The 21,135-nt window shown below is 44.9% G+C and overlaps 1 protein-coding gene across 14 annotated transcripts in view; it reads left to right on the top strand.

The window, feature by feature from the left end:
- PKNOX2 (PBX/knotted 1 homeobox 2) overlaps nt 1-21,135 on the top strand; it is a 989,927-nt gene that overhangs the window by 868,739 nt on the left and 100,053 nt on the right. For all 14 annotated transcript variants that reach the window (XM_029573058.1, XM_029573057.1, XM_029573049.1 and 11 more), the window contains one exon: nt 1,471-1,550. In XM_029573058.1, the coding sequence (XP_029428918.1) occupies nt 1,471-1,550 (80 nt within the window). The remainder of the gene's footprint in view (nt 1-1,470; nt 1,551-21,135) is intronic.

The raw sequence follows: 21,135 nt of genomic DNA on the forward strand, positions 1-21,135 counted from the left end.
GAATTCCATCTTAATCAATCAATTGTCCTTCAAATATATTTTCCCAGGCCTCATTCTCATCAAGGCAAACAAGCCCTGCACAGTCTGGATTGCAAGATTGCCTTGGCCTTCTATGTGGAATGGAAAGAAGCCCATAGAAAGTCCACCCAGCTTTTTTGTTCTTTTGATCAGGTAAGCTGGGGATCCCCATTGCCAACTGGCTTGCAGATTGCATCTACTTCGTTCTGCTCAGGCGGGCTTGACTCTTGTGGACCATGTCAAGGCTCACTCTGTTTGAGCCATGGCGGTGTCAGTGGCTTACTTTTGATCACTTCCCATGGAGATCTGCAAGACTGCGATATGGAGTTCCAACCACTTATTCAATAGTGGTTATCCCTGTCCACTATTGTTTGGACAGAGATGGCAGATGTGACAGCAGGTTTGAACAATCTATTCTCCAGAACTTGTTTGAGGTGTGTAGAACCCAATTCGTTCCCGCCTAGAGGCCTTTTGTTTTTGTTCAGGCTGCCCTTCCCTTTAGGGTATATACAATATAAAAAAGTCTGTTGCCAACAAAACACTGTTGTGTTGGCCTGTTGGCACTGTTTTTGTTCCCTTTTTTGTTTGTGGGGGACCACCTGCAGCTAGGCATTCACCCATGTTGAGGACTGCCATCCTGCTTGTCCTTGGAGAAAGCAGAGTTGCTTACCTGTAACAGGTGTTCTCTGAGGACAGCAGGATGTCAGTCCTCACAAGACCCACCCACCTCCCTATGGAGTTGGGTCTCCACTACATGGTTCGTTTACTCTTGCTACTGTATTAGACTGAAAGAATCCCACGAGGCTGCACAATATAATGCATGCTGTGGGCATACTCAGTGAGGCTCAGTCAAAGTTCTTGAAACTTTAACATAAGTTTTCTGTGCCAGGCTCCATCGGATGTTGTCAGGCATGTATGAGGACTGACATTCTGCTGTCCTATTAAAGGTAAGCAATTCTGCTGAACTTCTTTAATATAAATCCACTTTAATTTAATAATTTAGAAACTGCATTTACTGATGAAAAGTCACAAAAAGGTGGTATACAAAGGTGAAAATACAAATTACATAACTACAAAATAAAAGCATACAATATTACATAGTGATAAATAGTAGAATAAACAAACAGGTTGTAGGTAATACCTTTTTACTGGACTAACTTTTTATTGGACTATCTGTAACAAGATGTATTAAGATAGTCCAATAAAAATATATCATTTACAAGCAGTTTGTTGACCCTTAATTCCACATATCTAAGTGACTAAACACGGCAGCCAAAATTCTTTGCAATAGAATAAATAAATACAACATAAGATAACAGCATGGGAATGCTGTATGCTGTGAACCTAGTGAAACTGTGAATTTGCCTGTCCTGCTGCATTGCTAAGTGTATCTGGTAGGATGAATAAGCATTGGCAGTATCCTGATTTTCTTCTCTGGAATCTCTCTACCAGGTGGAGCACTTTACCAGCCAGTGGCAATGGTGACATCCCAGGGTCAGGTGACCCAAGCAGTCCCTCAGGGAGCCATACAGGTACAGAATATGCAAATAAAGCAACTGGAATTCTCTGAGGACAAGCAGGATGGCATCCTCTCATGTAGGTGACATCATCAGATGGAGCCCAGCAGGGATATTTGATTTCCAAATTTCTGGAAACTTTGAAACATGCCCTACTGCCTTATGTTAACACAGTAGCCCCTTCAGTCTCATCTTTTCCACAGAGCCCACAGGTGCTAGTTCCTCGTCTCTCCTGTTGTAAAACACAAAATCATGAAGGCGTGGTGGCAGGATATAAAGAAAAGAGCTAGCACAGGTTCAGAAGTTCTCCACTGGTGTAAAAAAAAAAAAAAAAGGGTTTCCCTGCCAACAAAACACAAAAGCCCCATTGGCCCTGCGGTCTTATTTTGTCTTCCTTTAATCACTTTGATAGGTTTTTCAGTTTCTTCTTTATTTTAGCAGCTGCATGTACACCACCATCAGTGCATTGAGGTGGCATGGTTATAGTTTTATTATCAGAACATTGTCATTTAATTTCTTTGTGATTAATTTTGTCTGATACCCATCAAAGAGAAGAAGACCAGCAGCTTTGTTAAGTGGCCCCTCTGCAAGAGGTTTATTTCTACTAAATCAGCCTGCTGGCTGACCATGACATGCTGGGGTATCCCCTCTGTGTAACTGTGATCCTTAGGGGGCTTTGTTCCAGGCTTTTGTTCATGGAAATCCCTTGGGATTTGTAAAGTCCTGCCTATTGGTATCAGGATCATAGGCATCAACACAGAGGGACCCAGGATCTACATCGACCTCTGGAGGTGCATTGACATCAGGAAGACATTGAGAACCAGGGGTGACTGAAGGAATGGACCATCATCTGTTTCTTCCCTCTTGAAGGTTCAGCTTCATTGGCTTCAGCATCATGGAACTTCAATAATGTGCATTGAGTGAAGGCCAAGAAGCATCAGCATCAGTCTTTGTTGATGCATGTTGCTGGAAGCGGGGACATTCTGGCAGCAACTTTAAATCTCCTGCAGGTTTCCCATAGTGAGGAGACCTCATCCTCAGTGCAGTCCTGGAAATTACATTAGTTTCCAAGGATCTCAGCTTCAGCCAACAATATACCTCTGGTATCCTAGAAGATGTGGCCTCCCCTCCTGCTTCCCAGGCCATGTTTGCATTGGCATTGGCAATTTTTGAGGAGGAGCTGGATTGGAAGATGTAGAGCATCAATGTACTGTTGACTGCATCAGACATCAATGAACTGTGTCCCTGAAGATGGATATCCAGCTGCTATTGGACTCCCTGCTGATAACTGGAAGAGCAGTACCGATGCCGGTTCCCAAAGGGGTATCGACTATCGTTACTGCTATACCAATGGTGATTTCCAGTCCATCAGAAGTCCATCAGAAGAGGAAACTTCTCCTAGGCCCAGGAGTTCATCGGGGTCTAGGGATCAACAGACAAATGCTACCCTCTCTGAGGCCTTGCCTGCTAGCCAGGCAAGATCTAGGTCCCCGCCCCCCCCCCCCATCCCCCTTCCTGACCTCCAGTCAGACTCTGAATATTCTTCTGGGTACAATTATGGATCTGAAGACTTCTCTGATGAGAACAGTTTTCCCCTTTGATACCTCTTCTCCACAGGAAAGGAAAAGGTCTACTCTTAAAGACCTCTCCTTTGTCCACTTAATTTTATTTGTGTTGCAATTGTAGAAAGAGTCCAGAACAAAAATGCTGGACATTGTTCAATTTATGGAGCCCCCTAAGGATATCATGGCAGTCACCAACCATGAGATCCTTCAGGAGGTGCAGATGAGGATGTGGAGCCTTCCCCTCTCTATGGCTCTAGTGAACAAGAAGGCAGATGCAAAATATCTTGTCCAGAAGACACCAGTAGTGGTCAAACTCCTCTGTCAAGAAATCCAAGAGGTTTAGAACCCACTACTCTATGCTTTCAGGGAAGAAGTTTTATAAGTCTAGACTCACTTGGGAAGAAGGTTTTTTTTAGGTAGCTGTGCTCAGTGCTTGCATAACATCCTATCAGCTCTTCTGAACTGCATGAAAGAGGCAGCAGATAAGCTTCTCAGAAGCAGTATGATGACTTTGAAGCCCTGGTGGACAAGGGCTTGGATTGTGGAAAACACATGGTCCAGTTGACTTTTGATGTTTTGGAGACATCATCAAGAATCTATGCAGTGAACATTTTTCGTGAAGATCAATTTGGCCCACAGAGTGAGCTTGAGGCCCAATTGGCTTATTCATCTTATATGATTTTTTTTTCACAATAGGGTAGTTCTTTGCATGCATCTTAAGTTCATGCCTAAGATAGTGTTAGACTTCAATTTTTAAAATCACACAAATCATTAAAGATGCTGTAATTCATATGTATGACCTATATACTAGGCGTCATACATATGATTTACAGCATCTTTAATGATTTGTGTGATTTTTGAGGTGAGGCCAGTGGCGTAGCCACGGGTGGGCCTGGGTGGGCAGGTGCCCACCCAACTTAGACCCAGGCCCACCCAACTGGCACCGGAACTGCAAGGCTGTCACGGGATCCCATCCCCGCGACAGCGAACAAGAGAACCCACGCCTCGCGTGCCATCACGGCACACATGGGGAAGCGCTCCTGCGGCCGTATGGCCAACCGGTCTTCCTGTTGGGGGGGGGGGGGAGCGGAAGCGCCGCGCGCAGCTTCCGCTTCCTCCCCCCAATGCAGGAAGATCAGCTGGCCTCTCCTGCTGCCACCCATTCTCCTGCTATCTTCGGGCGTCGGGCCGTATGGCCTGCCAAACTTCCTGTTTGGGGGTGGGGGAGCGGAAGCGCCACGCACAGCTTCCGCTTTCTCCCCCAAAGCAGGAAGATCAGCTGCCTCTCCTGCTGCCACCGGCCTCCTGCTATCTTCAGGCGTCGGGCCGTATGGCCCGCCAATCTTCCTGCTTGGGGGGGGGGGAGGGAGGAAGCGGACGTTGTGCGCTACGCTTTCGCTCCCCCCCCCCCCCGACAGGAAGTTCGGCGGGCCGTACGGCCCGATGCCCGAAGATAGCAGGAGTCTGGTGGCAGCAGGAGAGGCAGCTGATCTTCCTGCTTTGGGGGGAGGAAGCGGAAGCTGTGCACGTGCTTGAATGTGTATGTGTGGATGAGAATGGGAGTGTGTGTGGGTGAAAACTGGAGCCTGGGTGTGTATGTGGGTGAGAATGGAAGCTTGAATATGTGGGTGAATGGGAGCTCGAATGTGTGTATGTGTGGTTGAGAATGGGAGCCTGGGTTTGTGTGTGGGTGAGAATGGGAGCTTGAATGTGTGTATGTGTGGGTGAGAATGGAAGCTTGAATATGTGGGTGAATGGGAGCTTGAATGTGTGTATGTGTGGGTGAGAATGGGAGCCTGGGTTTGTGGGTGGGTGAGAATGGGAGCTTGAATGTGTGTATATATGGGTGAGAATGAGAGCCTGGGTTTGTGTGGGTGGGTGAGAATGGAAGCTTGAATATGTGGATAAGAATGGGTGCTTGAATGTGTGTATGTGTGGGTGAGACTAGGACCTTAAATGTGTATATGTATGGATGAGAATGGGAGCTTGAATATGTGTGGGTGAGACTGGGAGCATGGGTTTGTGGGTGAGAATGGGAGTCTGGGTTTATGTGTGTGGGTGAGAATGGGTGCCTGGATGTGCGTCTGTATGTGCATAAGAATATAAGCCTGGGGAGGGGTGAGAAAGTGAGAACTTGTATGTGTGTCTGCAGAGAATGTGAGCTTGTGGGGGGGGGGGGGGGGGGGGGAGCATATGAGAGTGAGAGCTTGAGTGTGTGAGAAAAAGCGTGTATGTGTGTGTGTGTGTGTGTGTGTGTGTGTGTGTGTGGAAGGGAAGAAGATAGTAATAGAAGAAAGACACTGAAAAGGAATTAGGAAATGAGCTATAAGGGAAATAATGGGAAAAAGAGACCAGGACCAACTGATTAGAAAAATACAAAGATCAGACAACAAAGGTAAAAATATATATCTATATTTTGAGATGTTAGCAATTTAAATATAAGCAACACAACCGCTCTCTCAAAATTTATGGACAGGTAGGAGCCGTGTATAAAATCGTAATAATAAGAAGGCTAAAGTACCACAAATCACCGTGAATTATGTTTGTATCATTAAGTAAACCTCATACTTAGGCGTAGATGTGAATGCTATGCTGCATAATTTGGCATTATTTATCAGTAAAAAAACAACTAGTGGACCTGCATGCCTATAGCCCACCCATGTTAACCTTGTGCCCACCCAAAAAATCAATTCTGGCTATGCCACTGGGTGAGGCAGTTGTATTTTGCTTTAATTTTTGACTACCAACCTCCAATTCAAATTTGAGAGTTTCGCGAAGTTCAGAGCCGACTTCAATTTTAACCAGTCAATTGTCCTTCAAACATTCTTTCTCAGGCCATATGTCCACTTATGTGCACAAGTGCTACATAGTTTAGATAACAAGAGAGCCTTGGCTTTCTGTCTTGAGTGAGCTGAAAGCTTTAGAAAATCCACTCAGATTTTGTTTCTCTTGCTACCAACAAACCTGGAATTGCTGATGCAAAACACACTATGTCTAATTGGCTAGCAGATTTCATCTCTTTCTGTTATGAATCTGGTAGGTTATGTTGAGGCTCATATTGTCATTGCCATGTCAGCGTCATTAACCCACATAACATCAGTCTCCATGAATGAGATCTGCAAAGCTGTGATGTGGAATTCTCTCACACTATTGCTTGGACAGAGATTCCTGACATAAGTTTGGCCATTCTGTGCTGTGGAGTCTCTTTGAAGTTTAGAACCCAACTCCATCCCCCTTAGGGCCTATTGTTTTCATTCCATGCTACCCCGATAAAAAATACAGAAGCTACAAACAAAATTACTTGTTACCACCAAAAACAGTTTTTGCCCATTTGCACTTTTTCTGGTTTTCCCCTTTTTTTTTGTTCATTTGGAGCAGTTTGTAGCTAGGGATTCTCCATGTATGAGGACTGCCATCCTATATGTCCACAGAGAAAGCAGCGTTACTTACCTGTAACAGGATTTTTCTGAGGACAGCAGGAGGTCAGTTCTCACAAAACCCAACTAACTTGAAGTTGGTTCTCCAAGTTTAAACCAAATTATAGACGGAAGGGTACCCTGCATAGACATGTGATAATATAGCACGTTTAGGTACCTTCATTTTCAGTTGTTGTTTTATTTTGCCTGGGAATGTCAATGTAATAAAAAAAAAAATCAGTGGAAAAAATTACTTTGTTATAACAATAGGAAAAAAATAGTGAAAAAGTAATTTTTCCACTGATTTTTTTTGTCATTACATTGAAATGTCCAGGAAAAATAAAATAACTGAAAATGTAGTTCCTCAAGCATGTTGTACATGCCATTAGGGCATACTCAAACTTTCTAGAAATGTTTAAATCAAATTTCCATGCCAGGTTCCATCCGATGATGTCACCTGTCTGTGAGGCCTGACATCCTGCTGTCCTTGGAGAACATCTGTTACAAGTAAGCAACTCTACTGTACTTGCCTATCTTCCACAGCCTACCTGACACATTGCACGCTTTCCACTACTTGTTGAAGTGTTCTGACTCCGCTGCTATAAATTCTCTCATGAGAATTCTCTGTGAAAGTAACCATTGCCCAGGAAGAGTGCTCCTGTGTTGTACATTATGAGTCACTTACCACCTTATTAAAATGTAAAAATCCCCAGTCATTTTTCATGATGGATTGAGCAGGGTATTTGAAAGTGGCAGAGTATCTATTTGTTCATTTTCTTGCATATGTTGTCTGTTAACTGATCTTATCATTGTCATGGTTCTTGCAGCCTTTTGTGCCCCCTCCCCATACCCAATTACAAATTATGCATTTAAGAAATTTTACATAAAGGTCATTCTGAGATAAAAAGTAATCACAACATGTAAATTAAATGTACATACACTGCTGTGGTGCCAACCAGAAAACCCTGCAAAAAAGACATTTGGAGCCCATAGGGACTAGGCCTAATGTAAAGCATGTTGGGAAAGGGCTTGGCTCTCAGAAAGACATTAGTAAACGGAATTACAGTTACAATATAGTAAACCTCCCATATCAAAACAGCACTAACTGCTAGCTCTTAAACAGTAACAACACTACTTATGAAAAGGCAAATCTGCAAATATTACATGAGGCCCTAAAACACCAATACACCTCCTGTTGGGAAAGCAAAACAAGCCAAGTTGCTATAGATCCCCACATGCTAGCAGAATACCTCATGCTTGGCCACTCATGCAGATCACAGAAAAAATCTCAGCAAATACAGAATAAACAGACCATAAAGTATAAATGGAAATGTGCTGCCGAAAACCCAACTGGAAAACACAACAATCCAGGCTTTGTTTGCAGTGAAACAATGGAAAACTGGAACATTACCAGAAACATTACAAAACAATAAATCAAGCTCTATAAAACATCAATCATAATAATAAAACCATACTAATAAAAATAAAATATTTCAAAACAGCTGATGAATAGCATTCAATAATTAAACTCACATAAAACATTTAAAACATTTTTAGACAGGGTACATACCTAGGAACCCTGGAACACCTTAAGAACAGGACTTAGCTATCTGAACCCTATCCACCTTAAGACAGGGAATTCTGGGTGCAAGCTGTCTCCTCTGATCTGGGGATATAATGTAGGCTGAGAGGAGAGCAAAGTGGGGAGAGAACAGTTTGTGGAGTGACCATGAGTAAAAATAGAAAGGCAGCCCCTTCACAGTAGCTGACCTGTTTGAGTTTGTATTACTTAATTGGAATTGTGAATGTGAAATACTGATGGTTTATTTGCACTGTAAATAAGCACACAAAGAAAAAAAGCCTTGACTGCTCATTTGTGTGCCACAGTTCCCAAAAACCAATAAAATAGTTCAAAACAGCAAACACACAAAAAAAAATCCAGTAACGAAATCTAAAAAGGATTTTAAAAATTCCCTGCTCTTAATAACTGGGAATTTTTTTTATTTCCAATCACCTTGAGACTGTCGTGGATTAGTGAGGGGAGGAGGGGGTGCATAAACTTTATACTCTCTCATGTACTTAGACACTAACACACATTCATTCTGACCCTTCCATATGCTTAGGTAACATGACTGGCTCTGATTTTGGGCTCTGTTAAAAATATGTATGTCTAGTCTCATTTCTGTTTTTTATGGGCCCTATATTTTCAGCGTGTTCAGTGCTATTTAGCTTGGATAAGTGGGATTTATGTGCCTAAGTAGTGGCTGCTGCATATGTGCCTACGTTCAGTGGCCATCACTTAGCCAGTCGCCCCTTATATGATGGCTAAAAGAGACGCGCACACAAAGTAAGCATGTACTGAGCTGATAAAGGGTGGAGAGAGAGTTAGCCATTATACGACCAACTACTGATATTCAGAATTAGCCACATAGGTATATATGTAAATTTAGACATCCCATAGAGTAGATCTAAACTTAGCTGAGTAGACGTATCGAGCTAAGAGTGTGTAACCCTATCCCCATGTGCCAGTTCAGCATGGGTGGGTATACAAAATTATTTATTGCTATTCGGGGCTGGAACCTATTACTGGTTTCACACTTGCTCTTTCTCCTAATGCCGGATCTTTTGTAGGTGGGGGGAAAGGTAAGCTTCCAGGGCCCTATGTGATGGGGTGACTTCTTTACACATTCCCTGATGTGTGTAGTATCCCCTGGGGAGGATAGTTGTCCCTGATGTGGTGCAGTGAGTGCAAAATAAATACTCTGGATTAACTTTGGTAGAGTCCAAAATAAAAGTCTTTACTGTTAACCCTGATGATGAATGGCACCACAGAATTCTCTTCTCCGGTTAATACAGTCTCTCTCCTCTATCTATGCAGGTCTCACTTGTATTGGGACAAGGGAAAACAGCCATTCTCTTGGGTTAAGATGAAGTGAAGCTCCAATAAGGCAGGGTCTTTTAAGCTGGGCAAAACCCCTTCCAAACCGGCCAAAATGTTACAGAGTCTATGGCACAAAGAGCAAATCCTCTCTTTCTCTCCCCAGGGGGGTGAAGCACCGGATGGATGTTCCCAATGATGTTGCTTTCCTTTACTCACGGTTAGCAGATCTTCTGGATCTGCTTGATTTTTACACAGTCTCTTTAGTTCTCTCACAGGATCCTTGATGATTGGGCATCCCTTTTGAAACAAGCAATTCTCTTGCTTCAAACAGGCAGGAAGAGCAGCCAAACGTCCTCCTGGATCTTCTAACCAAAATGTTCTTTCCCCCAAAAGGAACAGAATCTAAAAAGTGGAGTCCCCTCCTCACAGCAAGTCACCACCACTGATTTTGCATTTACATTACATTTGAATAATCTGAAGTATATTTTTTGAGCTTTTGCATTTTCGATTCTTTTAAGATTCTTAAAACACACTTTGAAATGTCTGTATGCCAATGCCAGAAGTCTAAGAAATAAGATGGGAGAGTTAGAATGTATAGCAGCAAATGATGAGATTGACATAATTGGCATCACAGAGATTTGGTGGAAGGAGGATAACCAATGGGACAGTGCTATATCAGGGTACAAATTATATCGCAATGATAGGGAGGATCAACTTGGTGGGGGTGTAGCACTTTATGTCCGGGAGGATATAGAGTCCAACAGGATAAAGATCATACAAGAGACTAAATGCTCAGTAGAATTTATATGGGTAGAAATCCCATGTGTGTCAGGTAAGAGTATAATGATAGGAGTATACTACCGTCCACTTGGACAAAATGGTCAGACAGATGATGAAATGCTTAGAGAAATCAGGGAAGCTAACCAATTTGGCACTGCAATAATAATGGGAGATTTCAATTACCCCAATATTGACTGGGTAAATGTAAAATAAAGTTCCTGGATGTAATAAATGATTGCTTCATGGAGCAATCGGTTCAGGAACCAATAAGAGAGGGAGCTATTTTAGATTTAATTCTTAGTGGAACACAGGATTTGGTGAGAGAGGTAACAGTGGTGGGGCCACTTGGCAACAGTGATCATAACATGATCAAATTTAAAATAATAACTGGAAGGGGGGACAATAAGTAAATCGATGTAAGAGATGAAAATACAGGAAGTGCTAGCACTGCAAGTGCTGAATTACCGTTGGGCCTGCATGCAGGAGGAGACACAGAACGGCTGCTCTCCCCAGTGAAGAAGGTATAGACTGGAGGCAGTGGAGAAGGAATGACCCGTGGACCCTGAATGCCTGGGTTGCATGTGTGTGTGTGTGAATGGGAGGCTGCCTGTAATGGGGGTATGTGAATGTAAATGGCAGGCTGCCTATGATGGGTGTGTATGTGTTTGTGTGAATGGGAGCTTGCCTTGGATGAGTGGGTGTGTGAATGGGAGTCTGCCTGGGTTGCATATATGTATGTATGTGTGTGTGTGTGTGTGTGTGTGAATGGGAGCCTGCTGGGATGAGTGGGTGTGTGAATGGGAGCCTGTCTGGGATGAGTGGATGGGTGAATGGGAGTCTGCCTGAGATGGATGGATGTATGAATGGGAGTCTGCCTGGGATGAGTGGATGTGGGAATGAGAGTCTGCCTGAGATGGATGGATGTATGAATGGGAGTCTGCCTGGGATGAGTGGATGTGTGAATGGGAGCCTGCCTGGGTTGCATATATGTATGTGTGTGTGTGAATGGGAGCCTGCCTGGGATGAGTGGGTGTGTGAATGGGAGCCTGCCTGGGTTGCATATATGTATGTGTGTGTGTGAATGGGAGCCTGCCTGGGATGAGTGGGTGTGTGAATGGAAGTCTGCCTGGGATGAGTGGATGTGTGAATGGGAGTCTGCCTGAGATGGATGGATGTATGAATGGGAGTCTGCCTGGGATGAGTGAATCTATGAATGAGAGTCTGCCTGAGATGGATGGATGCATGAATGGGAGTCTGCCTGGGATGAGTGGATGTGTGAATGGGAGTCTGCCTGAGATGGATGGATGTATGAATGGGAGTCTGCCTGGGATGAGTGGATGTGTGAATGGGAGTCTGCCTGAGATGGATGGATGTATGAATGGGAGTCTGCCTGGGATGAGTGGATGTGTGAATGGGAGTCTGCCTGAGATGGATGGATGTATGAATGGGAGTCTACCTGGGTTTGCATGTGTGTGTGTGTGTGTGACTAGAAGCCTGCCCGGGATGCATGCATGTGTGTGAATGGTAGCTTGCCTGGGATGAGTGAGTATGTGAATAGGAGCCTGCCTGGGATTTGCATGGATGTGAATGGAAATCTGCCAGGGGTATGTGGGTGTAAATTGGCGCTTGTCTGGGTTGTGTGTGTGTGAGTGTGTGTGTCTGTATAAGAGAGAGAGAATGGGGCTGCCAGAGGATCCCAACCTGCCAGCAGCTGAAATGAAGAGGAGGACCTGGGGTTGCTGGCAGATCCCAACCAAAGAAGAGCTGGAGATGCCTGGGGTTTTTCTTAGAGGGGAGCGCATGTGTCTATAAACTTGTGTGTGTATATATAAGAAAGAGAGGAGAAAGTTTGTGCATCCCACTCCCACTATTCCATGACCATCCCAGGGTGACTGGAAATCTAAAGTTCCCAAGTATGGAAAGCTTGAATTTTTAAAATCCTTTTTAGTTTTATTTTCCTGTTGTTATTTGATGTGTCTGCTGTTTTTAAATATTTTATTGGTGTTTGGGATATTTAGGGGTAGATATTCAAAAGCCAATTAGGTGGATAATTAAAGGTTATCCATCTAAATGGCTAAACTACTGTTTTAAAAATCTTAACTAGCTATATTCTAGCCAGATTAAGAGTTATCTGGATATAATATAGCCAGTTAAGTTGAGGGTGGTCCAGGGGCAAGCAATAGGCATTCCTGGAAGGAGCGGGGTTACTCTAGCTGCGCCATAGGGCTGGTCTAAAGTTAGCCGGATACACCTTTATAGCTAACTTTAAGATATCCGGGTATATTCAGCAGCTCTGCCACACCACTGAATATCCCAGATAAGTTAGCCGAATAGGTGTATGTGAGAGAGAGAGAGAATAGGGTAGGTGTATCCAGCTAACTTTACTATCCGCTCAGCGGCTGAATATGGACCCTGTAAAAAAAATAGGTGTATGTGTGAGAGAGAGAGAATAGGGTAGGTGTATCCAGCTAACTTTACTATCATCTCAGCGGCTGAATATGGACCCTGTAAAAAAAAATTGTATATCAGTTTTAATTTGATCTTTTATTCATTAGCTGTTTTTCAAATAATATTATCTGTATGTCTTTACTATTATGATTATGTATTAATTTTATTTCTTGATTTTATTGTTTGATGTTTGAGGAATGGTGATGGTTCTGTTTTTCCCTTGTTGCACCTCACAGAGTGTCTGGCTTCTTGCAGTTTCCAGTTCCGTTTTTGTTTCCACGTTTGTATTTCTACTTTATGGTTGCTCTGTTCTGTATTTGGTGAGGCTCTGTTTATGTTCTGCATGTGTGACTGAGGTGAGGTATTCTCCTAATAAGAAGTATATTTTTAGGGCTTTCAGAGGATCAAGCCCACACCCAACACACATCCCAATAGTCCTAATACCATATGGATTCCAAGTGGATTTCTTGCAGGGATTTCTGGTAGGCAGCATTGCAGTGCATGTAAATATAATGTAAGTGATATTTTACCTCAGAATGCTGTGCTTTGATATTTTTCATGCAACATGTTATTAGAAATGCAAAACTCTTAGCTGTGTGTGTGGAACGGGCCAGGGGGGGAGTTTGGGGAAAGCATCGTGCAAGACTATGAAGTTTGCCTAAAGCACCTAATTACCCTGGCACCAGCCATGGGGTTCCTGTAAACGTGGGGGAGGTGGTGGAGGTGTCAGTTTTTAAAGTTTGTATCACTGGAGGGAGCTGGGCTTTTTTATTGATGGGCTCGGGACATACCGTGTTTCCCCGAATATAAGACAGCGTCTTACTTTCTTTTTACCCCCAAAAGTCCCACTATGTCTTACTTTCAGGGTATGTCTTATATTGGAAAAACAGTCGAATTTTTTAAATACCTGTCGGAGGGCTGCGTGGGTCCAGGCGGCTGGCGGCGGGAGCCGGGTGGTCGCGTGTTACCGTAAATCTAGGCCGCGGGCGGGTGGGCGCTTGTTCCAGGCGGCGGCGGCGGGGGGGGGGGGGGGGGGCGGGTGGACGCGCGTTAAATCTAGGCCGCGGGCGGGTGGGCGCTTGTTCCAGGCGGCGGGTGGACGCGCGTTAGTTCGAGACGGCCGGCGGGTGGTCGCGTGTTAAATCTAGGCCGCGGGCGGGTGGGCGCTTGTTCCAGGCGGCGGCGGCGGGGAGGGGGCGGGTGGACGCGCGTTAGTTCGAGACGGCCGGCGGGCGGCGGGTGGTCGCGTGTTAAATCTAGGCCGGGTCGCACAGGCGCGCATTCATTCACTGCCGGTGGGGCAGCCCCCACCGGCAGTGAATGAATGCGACCCCTGCGATTCGATGCTCAAGGCAGTCACATGCCGTGACGTCACAGCATGTGACTGCCTTGAGCATCGAATCGCAGGGGTCGCACAGGCGCGCATTCATTCACTGCCGGTGGGGCAGCCCCCACCGGCAGTGAATGAATGCGACCCCTGCGATTCGATGCTCAAGGCAGTCACATGCCGTGACGTCACGGCATGTGACTGCCTTGAGCATCGAATCGCAGGGGTCGCACAGGCGCGCATTCATTCACTGCCGGTGGGGGCTGCCCCACCGGCAGTGAATGAATGCGACCCCTGCGATTCGATGCTCAAGGCAGTCACATGCTGTGACGTCACGGCATGTGACTGCCTTGAGCATCGAATCGCAGGGGTCGCACAGGCGCGCATTCATTCACTGCCGGTGGGGCAGCCCCCACCGGCAGTGAATGAATGCGCGCCTGTGCGACCCGGCCTAGATTTAACCCGCGACCACCCGCCGCCCGCCTCGAACTAACGCGCGTCCACCCGCCCCCCGCCGCCACCGCCGCCGCCTGGAACAAGCGCCCACCCGCCCGCGGCCTAGATTTAACGCGCGTCCACCCGCCGCCCGCCGGCCGTCTCGAACTAACGTGCGTCCACCCGCCGCCTGGAACAAGCGCCCACCCGCCCGCGGCCTAGATTTAACGCGCGTCCACCCGCCCCCCCCCCCCGCCGCCGCCGCCGCCTGGAACAAGCGCCCACCCGCCCGCGGCCTAGATTTACGGTAACACGCGACCACCCGGCTCCCGCCGCCAGCCGCCTGGACCCACGCGGCCCTCCGACAGGTATTTAAAAATAATTTTTTTACTACGTCTTACTTTCGGGGGATGTCTTACATTAGCCGACCCCCCTAAAATTCCCACTACGTCTTACTATCAGGGGTGTCTTACTATCGGGGAAACACGGTAGAATGAATGGGGGGAGGGGGGCGCAGCACAGTGATTGTATGTACAGGGCAGCAAAATAGCTTGCACCAGCCCTAATCATGAGGGGAATTTTCAAAGCTATTTAAACTGGTAAATAGGTTGTCTGAAAACAGCCCTTCCTCAATCCAACTAAAAGTATGCCCAAGGTTTCACAATGCACATATTTAGCCACATTTGGGACAGCATTCCTGGAGGCATGTAAAATAAATAAATTGTACAGTATGAGTCTGAGAAATGCCTGCCACCGTTTAGAGCTCACAATAAAGCCATGATAGGAAAGATTAATCAGTGCTTTTCCTGTGGCATAATTGTCGACCTCCTGAACCATCCCGCCCCCAGATCACTTCCAAACTTTGAAAACCAGAAATATTATATATCCACCCAAAACCCTACCTGCACACGAAGCTTGGTTCAGCTCAGTTTAGCCCTTTGGAAGTTATTGGATAACACACACACAAGCACACAATCTGTATCACACACAGCCATTTAGTGCCATTTGATAAGCTTCTCTTAATATAGACAGCAGCTAAAAACATGCGTAGAGAAACAGTTGAAATCTGAAACTGTTAGAAGGCATTTTTTCCTTGGCTTCTCTACTTTTTGCGCCTTAGTATGTGCTTAAATATTTGGACTTAACAAAAGAGAAATATAAGAGGTTTATAAAAGAAAAAAAAAAGCACAAAGCAAGATTCTCTTTAATTTGTAAAGGCTCTCTCTAGCTCTGATCGAATCATAAAACCAATCTGGCTTATAAAATACAAGTGTGATGGGAATATTCTACGAGTGGCAGAGCAGCCACAAGCACCTCTTAATGCTGCTCCTGTAGAGGTGGGGCAATGTATTCAGCCCAGGGCCTGCTGTACATCAGAGGTAGTGCCTGGGGGAATAATTTGTACCTGACAGAAGGCTTCAGGCTCATGTTTCATTAATGCACCAGAAATGTTTTCAGGAAGAACCTTCAAAATATTTTAACGTTAATATTAAGATTTGAAATTCTTTACATGAAACCTATTAATGCTGCTGTTCATTTGAACCAGGTTCTATTCCCTGACCCAATTCCTGCTTCTGGGGCAGGGCTGGGATACTGTAAATGCATGTTTAGCCCATGAAAGGGAATCCCAGCCATTGCATGGCACTTACTGGCTTATTCAAGAACATAAGAACATAGAAATGCTATGTTGGGTCAGGCTAAGGTCTCCAACAATAGCTAGTCTGTCAAGTCAAAAGTAGATCTATACAGTAACATAACATAGTAATGATGGCAGAAAAAGAGCAAATAAGAACATAAGAACATGCCATACTGGGTCAGACCAAGGGTCCATCAAGCCCAGCATCCTGTTTCCAACAGTGGCCAATCCAGGCCATAAGAACCTGGCAAGTACCCAAAAACTAAGTCTATTCCATGTAACCATTGCTAATGGCAGTGGCTATTCTCTAAGTGAAATTAATAGCAGGTAATGGACTTCTCCTCCAAGAACTTATCCAATCCTTTTTTAAACACAGCTATACTAACTGCACTAACCACATCCTCTGGCAACAAATTCCAGAGTTTAATTGTGCGTTGAGTAAAAAAGAACTTTCTCCAATTAGTTTTAAATGTGCCCCATGCTAACTTCATGGAGTGCCCCCTAGTCTTTCTATTATCCGAAAGAGTAAATAATCGATTCACATCTACCCGTTCTAGACCTCTCATAATTTTAAACATCTCTATCATATCCCCTCTCAGCCATCTCTTCTCCAAGCTGAAAAGTCCTAACCTCTTTAGTCTTTCCTCATAGGGGAGTTGTTCCATTCCCCTTATCATTTTGGTAGCCCTTCTCTGTACCTTCTCCATCGCAATTATATCTTTTTTGAGATGCGGCAACCAGAATTGTACACAGTATTCAAGGTGTGGTCTCACCATGGAGCAATACAGAGACATTATGATATTTTCCGTTTTATTCACCATTCCCTTTCTAATAATTCCCAACATTCTGTTTGCTTTTTTGACTGCCGCAGCACACTGAACCGACGATTTCAATGTGTTATCCACTATGACACCTAGATCTCTTTCTTGGGTTGTAGCACCTAATATGGAACCCAACATTGTGTAATTATAGCATGGGTTATTTTTCCCTATATGCATCACCTTACACTTATCCACATTAAATTTCATCTGCCATTTCGATGCCCAATTTTCCAGTCTCACAAGGTCTTCCTGCAATTTATCACAATCTGCTTATGATTTAACTACTCTGAACAATTTTGTGTCATCTGCAAATTTGATTATCTCACTCATCGTATTTCTTTCCAGTCTGCCCAGCAAGTTTCTTATGGTAGTAACTGCCACACTGTGCAGGTTACTCCCATGAAAGCGGGATCATGAGCTAGGTTTTGAGTGGATATCCTCTATCCCTCAGTAGAGGAGACACAGAGAAGAACAAAGTTAGATATCCCTTAGTATTGGGCAGGGGGGTAGTTCCCTGGTCGAGGTTAGAGTGATCCTCCTGGGCCTATTTTGTCAATCTACCTAGATATGAGGGACACAAAAAGAAGAGGTTAGTTGCCTACCTAGACACCGGTCCCCGATAATGTGTCCTTCCTGGAAGCGGTCATGAATTCCTGACTGCAAGAGAATGTAGGCATCGTGACTGGATCCTAGAAACCTTACCATGACGTCCACAATGATCACCTCCACATCGCAGAACCCCTGCAAATTGAGGGAGTGGAAGCAGTTGCAGTAAGAGGCCTTGTCGGCTCTTGGCGCCCTTATAGGGATGTGAGTGAAATCAGTAGCCCCTGAGACAGAGGGGAAATATTCAGTGTGTGGTAAACATTAGTCATCGTTTGCTGCTGTTGTCTGCTCAGAGGGAAATATATATGGTGCTGTGTTTTCCTGTGAAACTCAGCCAGGAATGTTCAATGCATATGGATATAGCAGATTGGCTTATACTAGCCATGAGCCCTTGAGATGTCTGGAAGGTGCTGGTGGCCAAAAATGCCAGGGCAGTAATCCCGATGCCTTCTGTTAGGGGCAGTAGCTGCCGCTGCATGCATGTTACCCTCTTGCACCCTTTTCTTCATTTCTACTTCTAGCCTTTAAGGATCCACAATGTTTATCCTATGCCTTTTTAAATTTGTTTACTGTTTTCAATTTCACCACCTCTTCCGGAAATGCATTCTAGGCATCCACCACACTCTTCGTGAAGAAATATTTCCTTAGGTTGGTTCTGAATCATCTCCCCTTGGAGTTTCATTTGTTGACCCCTAATTCTACTGCTTGCTTTCCAAAGGAAAAGATTCAAGGATCATGCATCATTACAACCTTACAGGTATCTGAAGGTCTGTATCATATCTCCACTGCACCTCCTCTCTTCCAGGGTATACATATTCAGATCTTTCAGCCTCTTCTCACAAGTCTTCCAATACAGACCCCGCACCATTTTGGATGCTTTTCTCTGGAATGCCTCCATCCTCGCTCTGTCTTTTTTGAGATAGTCTCCAGAACTGAACATAGTACTCCAGCTGAGGCCTCACCAAGGACTTATACAAGGGCATTATCACTTCCTTTTTCTTATTGGTTATTCCTTTTTCTATGTAGCCCAGTATTCTTCTAGCTTTAGCTAATGGCTTGTCACATTGCTTCGCTACCTTCAGATTGCCAGACACTATCACCACAAGGTGATGCCACTTCCAGGGATCTAAGTGCAGTAAACATAAAAGCACAAAAATATAAAGGCAGAAAAAGACCATACTGCCCATCTAGTCTGCCCATATCTACAGATATGGGCAGACTAGATATCCTCAGATAGCCGTGTGCTTGTCCCATACTTTCTTGAATTCAGATCCTGTCCTTGTCTCCTCCTCCTCTACTGGGAAGCTATTCCACCCCCCTTTTTTTTTTTCATTGTATTTATATTACACTTTTCTGCAAAGTGGATTATATTCAGGTACTTACCTATCCCCAGAGGGCTTACAATCTAAAAGGTGAACTTTAAAAGTCTGACATGCACATCAATTAGGGATGCACAAATATGACATGGGAGCAATGCAAATATTATACCATGCCCTAGAACACTAATACACCACCTACTGGGGTCAACAGAACAAAGCCCTACAGAAAAGCTACATGCCAGCAGAAATACTGCACAGTTACAGATGCAGATCACAGACAGACCCATACCTAATACAGAATAAGGAATTACAAATTAGAAACAGAAATATGCAGTCAAAAATAAAATGGAAAGCCCAAGAAACCAGACTCTGAACAGTGGCATATTGAACAAAGAACAAAATACAAATATCTAATGCATATTTCTTTAGATAACATATGCCAATCCCTAAAAATTCAAAATAATGTTTATGCCTTTGTGGTCTGATCTTATTTTTCAAATCAGTTTGTCTCAGACTTTTTTTCCATGTTCCCTTTCTCAGTCTTTTTCTTCCTGTTTTTTATTTCTCCACCTTTCATCTTCCCTTCCTCCCTCCATCCATACACATACACACACAGATTCTCAAACCGCACCTCCAACACACAGCCTCTCACCCACAAACACACACCCAGGCTCTCACCCATCCAGAGGCTCTTACCCTCACCCCCATACACAGAAGCAGGCACCCACACTCAGTCACACATGTACCCCCACCCACAGGGTCTCACCCAGCCATACACACATATACACACACAGCTTCTCACCCACCCACCCCCATACACAGGTTTTTAGCACCCCCCCCCCCCAAACACACACACATCCACATCTCACCCACCCAAGTAGTCATCCCCACCTATACACACCTACTGTTTGGCACTCACCTCCACACCCAGTTACTCATGCACACACACACAAAAAGTCATCCCCACACCCAGGCAGTCACCATCCCACCACCCAGGCTCTCACCCAGCCACATATACACAAAGAGCTGGAGCCTCATCTTCAGCCACCAGTGGGATGGGGGTCTGCTGGCGGCCATTGCATCCTCCTCCTTTCTTTGGCTGCCAGCGGGATGGAGTCTGCTGACGGTCAATGCATCTTCTTCCTCTCTTCGGCCATTAGCAGAACGGGGTCCACTGACAGCCATTGCATCCTTTCTCTTCAGCCGCTGCAGGACAGGCTTCACAGTGGCCGCTTGAGTTGAGGGGTGGGCGGCAGCAGGAGTCACATTTATCCATACATCATCTGATCTTGTAGTAAAAGCTGCAAGATTGGCCCCGTGGCAGCATAAAATGAGATCTCCATAAACACGACTCCTGCTGCCCAGAAGGAAGTGTGAAGGAAGGAACATGCACATGCACAGCTTAGAGGAAACAGTGCTGACAAGATCAACCTCTGCAAGGGCATCTTCATCCAACCTGCTGCCCCCAACTTTGTGCCTACCTAGGCACAGACCTGTTGTGTCTATTGAACAAATCCAAGCCAAGCACAGACTACTGAGCTCTGTGTATGGCAGAAATAGAACTTCCATAAGAGAGAGCAGCAGTAGAATAGTCCTTAGGGGAAAGCCAGAGCTTGTGCAAAGCAAGAAAATGGAGGGAATGAGAGATGCTGCCTCAGATCTTGTAATCCATTGGATTCCTGAAACTTGTACTATCCTCTGTATTAGCAACAATTCCATTAATTTACTCACCACTGAGGTTGAATTAACTGGCCTGTAGTTCCAGCCTCTTCCTTACTTCCACTTTTGTGAAGAAGAGCCGTATCCTCCCCTCAGTCCTCCAGAATTACTCCCAATTCTAAAGGTCAGCCAGTAGAGCTGTAAGGATTTCTCTTAATACCCTCCGATTTATCTGATCCAACCTCATCAGATGGGGCAACATGTGACTTGTAAGGCCAGGATTGGGATCAATGTCTCCAGGTGGAAGAAGGACTAAAAGAAGAATATTCAGAGAGTGGAGGTACTATGATGGTGACAAGTATAACATGCTCTCAGGGAGAGAGGTGAAGGTTGGATAAAAGCTAGAATATTATGAAGCTGAGGAGCTTCAAACAGAACAGAAGGCTGAATGGCTGGGGAGGTGGAAAACGTGAACAGTAGGTGTGATACTTGCAATGGTTTGCAGAGTGAAATAAGATTAGAGAGAGTAAGTATCAGGGGGAGGAAAAGTAGTGGAGGTATAAGAAGAAGAGGGAAAGAATAAGTATATTTGTGGTCTGGGTAATTACAAGAAATAGGAAGGAACTGGGTGTGGCTAAAGTCAGCATGTCTATTTAAGAAGAACAGGAACTAGGAGTGTATAGGAAAGATAAACTCTTGACCAAAAA

This window comes from Rhinatrema bivittatum, chromosome 12 (assembly GCF_901001135.1).
Source record: "Rhinatrema bivittatum chromosome 12, aRhiBiv1.1, whole genome shotgun sequence".
Lineage (NCBI taxonomy): Eukaryota > Metazoa > Chordata > Amphibia > Gymnophiona > Rhinatrematidae > Rhinatrema > Rhinatrema bivittatum.